At 29.1% G+C, this 12,094-nt stretch overlaps 2 protein-coding genes across 2 annotated transcripts in view; one reads left to right on the forward strand and one right to left on the reverse strand.

Annotated features, from left to right (window-relative positions):
- The window catches only part of LOC107447101 (uncharacterized), an 83,388-nt gene extending 81,634 nt beyond the window's left edge, over positions 1–1,754 (reverse strand). Inside the window, exon 1 of the mRNA XM_016061915.3 lies at positions 1,701–1,754. Coding sequence (XP_015917401.1) covers positions 1,701–1,709 — 9 coding nt within the window. The 5' untranslated portion in view covers positions 1,710–1,754. The remainder of the gene's footprint in view (positions 1–1,700) is intronic.
- LOC107447114 (uncharacterized) overlaps positions 1–12,094 on the forward strand; it is a 242,778-nt gene that overhangs the window by 50,088 nt on the left and 180,596 nt on the right. The window lies entirely within an intron of this gene.

A 12,094-nucleotide genomic window follows, 5' to 3' on the forward strand; every position in this document is an offset into this window, starting at 1 on the left:
CGTTTGGCATAACCTTAGCGTAAACGCTATTTCTCAAAAGTCGCCCATTTTAATGTACACTGGTGGGCAAAATTTAGAAATGGAAAGCATTTTCGCACATTCATTTGCACCTGCAAGATACCCGCACACCGCTCCATGTGTTTGACAATAGTTCCGTGAATGCCCAGAGGTACAGGCAGGTGGTCATAGTGCCATATGTGCGTCTTTTCAAGGGCGCTGTTGGCCCTGAGTTCATTTTTATGGACGACAATGCGTGACCACATAGGGTTATCATGGTTGATGAATATCTGGAAAGCGAGGATATTCAACGAATGGATTGGCCAGCCAAATCCCGTGACCTGAGTCCTATTGAATATGCTTGGGATGCTCTTGCGATGCACCAACCTCCCCCAGAACCATTCTGGAGTTAAAAATTGCTCTGGTGGAAGAATGGGAGGGTCTTCCACAAGTCCTCCTTAACTCCCTTAGTAACAGCATGCATAATCGTTGTGCATGCTGTCTGTCTGTCAGGGGTAACCATACACCATACTAGAGGCAACACACACTGTACAAGCCTCACTTTTATTGCCATCTTTTATCCTTAAGTTCAGACTGCATTGGATTTATTGGCAATAGGTCTTGTCAGTGAATGGTGCTTTCATTTTTATTTTGCATACTTTATTATCATGGAATAAGCTATATCCATACCAAATTTCATTTATTTATATTCAGTATTTTTTGAGATATTTGGGAAAATGTCTTCCATGTCTTAATTCTGTCCACCAGTGTATGTTGATTTGATTGAGCTGTATTCCGTTTGTTTGCGTTGTCGAAAGCTTCCCTCCGTTTATTTTTAATTATTTCATTTCTTCTTCATTTTGCTTATTTTTATTTTCATTATATTTTTTAAAATAGGAATAATTTGTCGAAATCGGTGATATACGATGGTATAAAAGAGCGGGAAATAGAAGAAGCACTTATGTTAAAATTGTCGCAGTTTTGTCAAGAAATATACTTCAGATTGACGAACTAGGCCATAGTGGATTTTCTTTGATATGGAAGAAAATTTTTTACGATCAAAAAATTTTACTTCATATATTTGAATTCATGCATTTCCTTTTTTTATTATTTTGATACTTTATTATTTCTTACATGATTTGTGAATAATATTCGAATGAAAAGAAAGAAATGTACGGTTGCATGAAAAATTGCTTATTAACATGTGGTATGTTTGTTAAACATTATTAGTTGCTAAAAAATATTTTTATTCACTTGTCCATTTTGTAACTTTATAAACTTAAGTGAGTCTTTGCTAAAATTGATTAGTCTTGAAACAGAGCTTGGTAATAAGTACTAACTGAAACTTTAAAAAATAAGTTATTTACTGAAAAGCAAAAAAATTGGAGTTGTTGTCATTGAACTTATTCTAAAATATTTTAGAAGAGAAGACAGGATGAATCTAAAAGAGTAAGTGCTTAGCTATTTAGATTTTAATTTTATTGAAAATGTAAATATAAATCTTGAATGAAGTTTATTCTAATTGTAAATGTTAATGTAAATGTTATTCTAATTGTAAATGTTGTACTCCTGTATTCCTTTTGATCGATTGCATAGCGCAATAATTTTAAGAGTGTAACAGAGTGAAAATAATAAGTTGAAATTAAAATACTATTTCTGCACTCAGTTCAGCGAGAATCAATAGAGAAAGTAAATAAAGTCACCTGATACATGGCACTACTTTTAGCTGATTAACACCAAGGTTATGAAAAACGACTTTAAACTGACTAATAGTTAGAAAGGAAAGAATTGCTGACACAAGCAGGAATCAGCAGATAATGTTGGCGATAAACAGCAAACCTTTATGTTTACTTTCACTATCAGTTCTCGATAGATAAATGTTCAGTAGTAGTATTTTTATTATGAATTTAAAATTTACACACTCTTACACTTTAAAAAAAAAAAATATTGTGCTTCGCAATCACAATAAATTTAAGAGTACATATAATATGCATATATTACAACTGGCGATAGTAAACTAAGCGGATAGGTGTACATACAGTGTACACGCATATATCAGTTTGAATAAGCTTCACTTAAGTTTTATATTCGCATTTTCAATAAAGTTAAGAAAAATAGAAAGAGTTAAGCATTGACTTTCTCAAATTCGACCTGTCTTCTCTCCTAAAATGCTTCAGATTTAGTTTCATATTTTCCGGTATGTTTTGCAATGTAGATTTCTTTTCAGTAGCATTGACTTTATTTTGATGTGCATCCTTCCAATGTTCCAGATCTTCATAAGTATCCGAAGCTAAAACTTAGGCCAAATATTTTGTCGGTTATACCACAGTTTAGACGTTTTTTTTTTGTTTTGCTTCTATTTTAAAGTATTTAAGTTAAAATTAACATACCTACGATAGTTGATAGATGCAAAACGCTATTTCTGAGCATGCGCATTATCGCTAAGGAGTGGTAAGCAAGGTTAGCGTTAGCGTTTACGCAATGTAAACATAACGCAAAGGCTCTCTATTATCTTCCAAATTAATACGTTAATTTTAAGATATTTCCAACGTAAAACAGATCCTCTGTTTTTCGGAATAATATACTATGTTGTCACTTCTTCTATAAATGAGGATTAATTTCATTGACAAATTTTCCCATAAATTTAATTTTTCCACAGATTGACTTTGGATTTTCTTTGTTTACAAATAAAGGGGATTAGCTGTTATAATATTTAAACTACTAACATTCCGGCGAAAATTTTAAATTAAAAGGAATTATAATTTGTGCTGTAGATGAAATTTTAAGATTTTAAAATCTCAATCTCTGTTAAAATTTTTTTCTCAAAACTCTTCTAATCTCGTATTTTGTACGTTTAAACCCTTACGACTGGCAAAGTATTAATATGCTTTCAGTTATTATTTTTTTATAGTTTCCTAACTAAATGACATTAATTACTTTAATAATGAAGTGAAAAATTTATCTCTATGGGTGTTTCTCTCTTATAACTATTCCCAACCGTTTGCGTATCCATCCTGAAATTTTTAATGCAGCTGCAAAAGGCATTTTTAACTTCCAAACTTTTAAACGTCTTCCAAAATTGTTCAAGCATTTTAATTAGTCTGTTAGGGATGGAATTCCGTTTTTGCAAATATTTAAAAGATAGATAATATTTAAAACATCAGTGATCTTTGCTAGCATACAACTATCTTTAATAGGAAAAAAGGCTATGTACCCAAATTAGCATTTCTAAAGTTATCAGAAACCAGACGTTTATTTTGTTTATATCTACGTTATTGGAACGTGATATTATAAAATTAGATAATTTGAAATTAACGATAAGTGAAATAAAGCTATATACTTAAAAGTGAAATTAATGGAGAAAAGATACTTATCCGCTTAGGGGAATAGTAAAAAATTACCATACTATTACTGATGTCAATGATAAACTAATTTTGTAACAGATGCTATCGGTATTGTGACAATTGGTGCCGTTTAAATACACAAATATACTAACCTAGGTACTGACAGAACTATTTTATAAGACTATATATATATATATATATATATATATATATATATATATATATATATATATATATATATATATATATATATATATATATATATATATATATCATGTTAAAAAAAAACTTTTCAATTAATAACTTAGCTCTAATTCTTCTAATATTCTGATTTATGTTTAAATTTTTAGAAGAATAGGTACAATTTCCCAACATCCCGTTCTGAAATATTTGATAAACGGTAATGTAAGAAAGTAATTTATCATGATTAACTAATACGGCACCCTTTCTTAAACAAGGAAAAAGAAATACTATTACGTTAAATTGTGGTGAAAAATTTCCTTACATGTGACAATTGACTTAAATGCGTTTAAATCATTACAGTTGTCAAAAACCAATATTGAGTTTTTTCTTTTATTAACGAAAAAATAGAGTTGATTTTAACCTTACTTTATTTTATTATTCTACATCTTTACTCTCTGTAAAGGTATTCCACAGCATTTTTCATATTCTTTTTCTTTTTCATGCTAGTGCAGTAGATTAATATCTTTCCGGAAGTTCTTTTTTTCATTGTTTGTTTAGTTCTTGTTGATAAATGGCGAGATAAATCATTCCTCTTCTGAGGAAAAATCCTAGGGATCGCATGGCATCTTTCAAGTACCTAGACACGAAAAACTGAGGATAATTATATTTATTTGTCTTCTTTTTTCTTGAAGATATCGAGGGGGTATCGATTTGTTATGCTAAGTTGCGAATATTTTATTTCGGGATTCTAAATTAGGAAACAGTTTTGAACAGAGAATAAGGTCTCGTAAAAACTAACGATAAAGTTACGGATGTGATCATTACTTCAAATTAAGTTAGTAATGTATTTATCTTCATTTCTGGAATCAAAAAGTATCCGAGATATATCACTTCAAAAAACTTTCTTATTTATTTTTTTATGAACTATTCAAGTCATTTTATTAAAATTTTGTCTTTTAAAATTACATAAAGTTTAAGGAATATTAACATTTGTATACCATAATTTTTTGTTTTCTTTCATTAGTGAAATAAGCAATAAAATGTATTAAATAACTACTAAAATAATTTTTTTGATGAACCATCTATAAAAATAAAACAAGTGTGAAAATATGAAATTACTATGAAGGGGTTTAACTTTCAAGCATTTTCCCAAATGCATTATTAGGGCCATACCATCCTGATTGTGGTTACCCCAATATTTTGAACGTCAAACATTTGACTTCATCGAATTTTTGCGTTATACCGTAGTTTAAAATACTGTGAACTCTAATTAATTAGTATATTTAGTGTTTACCTTTTGAATAATCAAGATTATAGTTTGTGAAAGTTTGTTTATTGGATCAAAAATTATGCACGTGTTTCGTTTACTATTTTAAGCACCGCGTGTATAAATATTCTTATAATTAAAACTTATAATTAAAACTAGATGCACACAGAAAAATAAAATCTGGTCAAATCACCATACTGTACGGTATTTTGATATTTTTGAGAAAAAACTCACAATTCTGGCAAATGAAACCAAAATATATGGTATTTAAACCATTCATTTCATTCTAAAACTCTTTTAGCTTAAAAAATATACAAATTTGAAACAACATATCTATCGTTTTCTTTAAGTCTAAATTTTTTAATCGTGACTTATTTAAAATGAAAAAAAAATAGACTTAAGGAACGCGATAGATATGTCTGCTATCAAAAATACGAAAAATCATCACTTGCTGTACATCTTAGGCATCAATTCAATTTCGACAATACTAAAATAATTTTCATCCCACTCATATCAGCTCTTCTTGATTCCCTGGAATCTTAATAAAGCATAACTTAATAAAGTCATTTAATAAAAAAAAAATAAAAGAACATTTACGTCCAAAATTGGTGCCTTTTTAATTATTATAGATTACATAAAGTTCACGTAAGCTTTAAATTTTTTTTAGAAGTTTGAATAGTAATTTTTATATTCATGCTTTTGGTAGGAATATAATTATCTCAAATAAATGTTAATAATCAGATAATTTAGCAACTACTTTTAAACTTTTTGGAGCATAAAAGTGGTATATTAAAGTACCGATATTAAATAAAGGATTGAATCTTTTTTGCTTATTATATTTAGAACAAATTTTATGTGAGTAGTGCATGTTTGTACAATCATGATGATACATCCCGATCTTTCTAAAGCTTTGATTATGTTTCTAAATTTTTGATCATGATCTTTCAAAAGCTTTGATCATGATGTTTCTAAATCTATGATCGAGATCTTTCTAAAGTTTTAAAGACGATCTTTTAAGAATTGTCAGAAGCTTTTACATTTCAAATCATTTAGTCGAGGAGAATTATAACTGAATTAAATTAAGAAGAATCGCTTTCCTAAGACATGTAGAAGGCATGTATGTAGTCAAAACAACTTTTTATCCAAGAATGTAATTTTTATGCAAGCCTTCTGAGCCCAAGTCTGCGGGTTCGATCCCCGGCCCAGACACCGAATTTTCGGGATGCAGAAAATCCTTAGCGGCCATGTCGCATGATTATGCGGCATGTAAAAGATCCCTGGAGTGCCTTATTGGCTCTTGGCATTTCCTGCAAAATTAAATTCCTAGTGCACTTTAGCATCCAAATAGAGTCTCGGTGCTGCCATCTAGTGTGGCAGAAACTAGACGTCCAAATTAACATGATCAACGGTATGTCACCCATTGTGGTGGTCCTGAAAGAGCGGATACCACCTCTGGAGAATGCACTAGGTCTGCTCATCGGGAAAGACTGATAGTGCAGCTCATTGGAAATAAAAATAAAAAAAAACTTTTTATGCATTATATTTTAATTTCTTTCGTTAAAATTGAAAATAAAAAGAATCACACGAAAAATCTGCTAAAATTGTTGAGTAAGTAAGCATAAAACTCAAGAATTGTTCTCATAAAATAAGCTAATAAATAGCTTGAAAAAATGCATCTCAGTTTCCATTATTATTGAAAATAAAATGGATTTCGCTCTGCTATTTTAAAGCCCTGTGGAAATCAAAGCAACGAAAGATATACAACTATAAAATGCGAAGCACGTTTGGGTGTGGGGAAATTTCTCACATTGGAGCCCCATTTAAATTTTGTATCTGTTTCTCTATGCGGCACAATTTAGGAAGATATATGGTCGAATAAAACTGGCACGCCTTTCTTAAGAACAGTTCATTTTTTCAAATAGACATGAAAAATTGAAATATTACTTCAGAAGAACTGGTTCAGATGTTTTGAGTATAGAGTATGAACTTTTTCCGTTTATTTACTTTTTTATGTTTGGTAACTTATGTTGTGTAAATAAACTATTTTATGTCTGTAACTATTAAAAAATTGCTTTTTTTCTTCAAAATATGGTGAATAATGGGTAGGCATTTTTTCTGACTTGGTAAGTATGTATATTTCATGATAGACAATTTTTGAAGCAAATCGTTATTTTTTCGGAAAACTTCGTTAGTTTTAATTTTTTACTTTATGGGCTAATAAAATAAAGATCATTCTTAAAAAAACTTTGCTTCCATGATAATTAATTTGACTTTAATAACTTCTTTGTATTATTTATTAGGTTTCCTGAAATCTATAAAAATGTGTGAATGTTGATAAATGTTTTATTCTTTCTGGAATAAATATTTAATATTGATTACTTGTTGAAGAAATTGTTTTCTATGAAATATTTTTAATTCAAAGAGTTTTAATTAGGTTTTGAAGCAACTAGCATTATATAACTAGCATTTATTTTTGGGTTCGTAGATTTTAAAAAAACATATCTCCTCCTGTAAAAAAAGAGAGGATAAAAAACTATTAGTTACTAGCATGCAATCCTCTAAAGATGTAAAGAGAGTGATAACTTACAGCCAAATTATTTACAGCCAAAGTAATATTATTTGATTGCCAAGCAGAGTATATTTAAATTTATTTCTATTTTCATATAGTTTTTCTCATTTTTTCTAAAAGAGTATTCAGTTTCAATTCCTTTTATCTTCACTATCAAAAATGATCAATCCTGAATTTTTATTAATTAACTAAAATGTTTTATATCAACTAAAATTTATTTTTATTAACAATAAAAACCTTTATACCCAATTTTTACATTTTATAAATTGGCATTATATTAACTATCAGGGATCTGGAAAATGAATAGATACTCGTTTCTCAATATATTAAGGTAATAGTTTTGTAAGTATCGTTTTTTAACGCCAAATCTCATTAACCTTATTGAATTTCGATAGTCTGACTTCGTATTTGAGCAGCTTTTCTCGATTCCGAACACTATGAGTCTATAAAATTTGTTCTCAGTCTGCGAAATTGTTGCTTGAAATAATGGTTATTTTGAAAACATTGCTTAATAGTTTCTCCTCTTTAGAAGCGACATCTCTTGGCAAAATTTTTAGCCAATTTTTAAACTTAATATCACAGGTTACCTTAATAGAACGAAGAAAACCGAATGTTGCTATCTCCTAATTTTTCTTTCCTTGATTCTTAAAATCATCATGTATTATGCCAGGATTTTTTTAAAAACTTACTACTGGGAATATCAGATACATAGTTCAAAAACAATTTCAAATCTTCTGCAACAAACGTTTTAAACATTGATAAATTTTTTTGCGAAATGTTTGTTCATTAACAAATAAAAACCCAAACCTTCTGTATTGAAATGATTATCAGTTTTTATTTTTTTTCAGTGAGGTTTGTCAGAAAGTCTTACTCATCTCGATTATTATCAAGGCAAATATAAATAATGCATGATACTCTTCTACTCTTCATTATTCATTTAATATATTTTTGCTCATTTTTAATCATCGCTGAAATGATTAAAAATAAGCAGAAATATATTTAAAGAATCATACAATTGTTACACCAAAATAATAATCATTAAAGAAATTAACAATACATAATCATTTCTTTAATAATGTCTTAAAATAGAATTTCTTTTCACCGCCTTTAAATTTCTGCTTCATCCTCACTTGACGGAGAGAATTCTAAATTTTGAGAGCTTTCTTCGAAAGCCCTGTGACCATATTAAATAACACTTTTTAGCGATGTACTTGCTACATAGCTATTGTGAATCCGTAACAGTTATTTAAGGCTCTTAAGTTAAAATTCGACCCTCTCCAGGCAGAGTCCTCCACGTTAATTAAAATTTTATGAATGAAAATCAAATTCTTAATTCAGAGTTACCCGCTATTGAAAAAAGTTTGTGATCTTACTTTCAAATACCGTCGACCGGCCTGTGTAGGAGGCAGGGAACTGTCCTTGCCTCAGAAAGGTTCTGGTTTCGAATCCCGGGCATGGTATGGATGTTCTTTCCTTCTCTGTACTATCTGTCCTTATTGTGGGAGCGACGTTGGCCCACCTAATGGTGCTTCTGTAAGAGAGGTCAACAAATTCGCCCTGTAGATGCCTGAATAAACAAATGTTAACACAGGCGGGCATCAGATTTTTTTTTCTTTTTAAATACTTAAAAAGATACATCAAACTGGATCATTTGGACTCAAATGCAAAAATTAAGATTTATTTATTTACCTTAATCATGACTCATGACATAATTTTCTCCTCTTTGGAAAAATTCCACCAAAGTGGTGATATTTTACAGAAGTTCAATAATTGTGTTTTATAAACATTGAAAATATGTATCCATTTTTAATTTCAGTCAATTTCTTTGAGCAAGATAGTATGTACCGCTGGAAATTTGAGTTTTGCTTCAGGATTAAGGCACTCAAATTTATTATTTTTTATTCCATTGATGTGCTTAATCAAAATGTACAGGCGTTTAGAGTACGATTCTTTTTTCAAAATTTATTTCTGTGGCCTTGACGACGTGCACAGATCATTGATGGTGATTTTGTAACAAAAACTGCTTGACCCGCCTGGCACGTCTAACATAAAGTTCCTTTGTCTGAAGTTAGATATAGGAACTCTAGTTTTTAAAGCATAAGTGGTTAGGTAAAAAAAAGATGATAGTCAGTTGGTGATAGATGAGATCTGTAGGGCGTAGTCAAATGGTTCCTAGCTCAAGACCATAAAGTGTTATTATGCCCCAGCCGCTGCAATGCACTCGGTCATAACTTTTTACGATTGCTAAATGGGTTGTTATAAATGAAAAATGTAATTTATGTTGCATTTAGATTTTATTCTTTGAAATGCAATTTTTTTGAGTTTCATATTTTAATAATTTAAACCAAACTTTAAAAATGGTCAATCAAATTTTCAAAATCTATAAAAGTTTGTTTACAATTAAACATAATTAGTAAGGTACCTAAATGTTTTTTTTCTTCGAAACAGCGCGTAATTTCATCTCATTAATGTAGATCGCTTTGTAAATTATCCATCGTTAGAACTATGTTTACTCTAAAACTACTTTGTAAATGTTCTAATAGACGATCAGACATTTTCAAAATGACTTTAAATCTGTTTAACTTTTAACTATTCGATATTGCTTTACCGGTGAGAACTAATTTCCTAGAAGAACCATAATCCTAACTATATTGCCTTTTCACTTAAAATCTTTGCAGGCAGGCCATTGGGGATCGATAGATGGTGAGGGGGGATGAGAAGAAAAAAAGGAACTTATTGAGTCAAGTGCCGTGTTCTGTTGTTCTTGGAGTGAGATAAGTGATCCTAAAAGCGCTAATTTTTCCGACGTGTTATGGAACCCCACATCTTAAGACTTCCTCTTCCATTTTCCATCTCTTTCTACTTCACTGCTTTTCCCACTTAAGAGGAACTTGTTCTTGACTCTCGGTACTCAACCTTTCGCACTTAAGATAAATCGATAACAGATTGATTTCTATTTCTCTTTCTTTGTTTTATTCTGAATTTATTGTTTAAGCTAATGATTTAAGAGACTTCTTAACAGTGTTGTTATGAACTATATTTATTTATTAGAAAAAAAAAAGTTTTTTTTTTTTTTTGAATGGGCAGTGCACTTTTAAAATTTTTAAAATAATTTTGACATTAAATAATTTATTGTGTGTATAAATGTTAAAAACTAATCTTTTTAGTCGAAACTGTACAAGACACATTTGATAAGTTTACATTTAGAAAATAAGATTTTGAAAAAAAAAAAATCAGTATTTAATTCAAAATTTTTAACTGAATTATTTTATTTTAAACATTTTATTGTACGTATAAATGCTGGAAACTTACATTTTTGGTGGCTGCTATATTTTTATGAAATACCGAATTTGTGGAATTTTATAAAGTAATACTGAAAATTCAGTAAAATGAACTAATTCACTTTTCTGGCAACAATTTTTTAAAATATTTTAAATTTTTAAAAAATTTGGTTATAAATAAGATTTAGAACAAATTTTGCACCAAATTATTACGAAACTTATAGCTTTAAATGCAATTTTTTTTAAAAATAAAAGCATTTTGAGCCAGTATTTTAAATTAAAATATTATAAAAATTAAATTTTTTTCCATTTTTATTTACTATAATATATTTTAAATTTTTTCTAAATAAAATTTGTTTTAAATCTATGCTCGTAGTTAAAGTTTAAGAAATGAACAAAAAATTGAATAAATAGTTGTTGGGTCAGGAACGTTCTTACTACATTATAAAGAATTCCAGAACTCAGGGTGTTAGTGTCAGTATTTTTTACCGTTGAAATAAATTTTTACAGATCATGTTACGGAACAAAAAAACTGATATACCATAATTTTTTTAGTAATAACTACCTTAAAATTTCTGACTCACTCTAATTAAATAAATGTACAAAATGCGGTACAACATTTTACTGTAAAAAAGGATTTCACGGTTAAATTGATTTTACGGGTGATGCACAAAGTGCCAGTATTTTATACCATAATTTGATCAGGAACTTTTTACAGTGTAGGTGTAAATAAATATTTATTTTTAGACAGTTTTCTCTAAGCGAATAACATGTTATTTTTTATAGCTGCTGTGAGTAAGTAATAGTTATTCATGATTGTTAAGTTAATTTTTACCTATTTTTAAGCAGCGTCATCAATAAAATTGCAAAAATGGCGAAAACATGAATGTAAAAAAACCCGCACATTTGAGAAAATGAAAAAATGTTTGTCAGCTATTTTGTTAATATTTAAATTGTTACTCCCATTACCTAGATTTATGAAAATTTGCAATAATTGAGACATTTCATAGGTTTTAATATTTTTCATTTAGTTGAAAAAATCATATTGAATTTTCAAAAGTTTACGAACCCTCAAAATATTTAAGTTACTTGTCCATTCTAAAACCTAGAAAATTCTTAACGGCAAGATGGTACAATATGTAATTTAAAACCACAGCTTTACCTTGAATGCAAGGCTTTTAAACTAAAGCTAGAATGAACATGTTTTGATAATAACATTTCTTCTAGTCCAAAAATCTGAGTTTTTAAAAATGACATTTAGCACTTCCACAAAACTCTTCAAATACTTTTTATATGTAATTAATTATACATAGCCTGCATTCCGTTGGGAATATCCAAGCTTTAAAATATAAATGATAATAAATAAGGCAGTTGAAAAATTACTTATCACATAATGTAGGAAAAAAATTTACTTAAACTGTTTGTGGGTAATGTTAATTATAAAGAAAACACC

The sequence above is a fragment of the Parasteatoda tepidariorum genome, chromosome 3 (assembly GCF_982258835.1).
Source record: "Parasteatoda tepidariorum strain Cologne lab strain chromosome 3, Ptep-v5.0, whole genome shotgun sequence".
Taxonomy (NCBI): domain Eukaryota; kingdom Metazoa; phylum Arthropoda; class Arachnida; order Araneae; family Theridiidae; genus Parasteatoda; species Parasteatoda tepidariorum.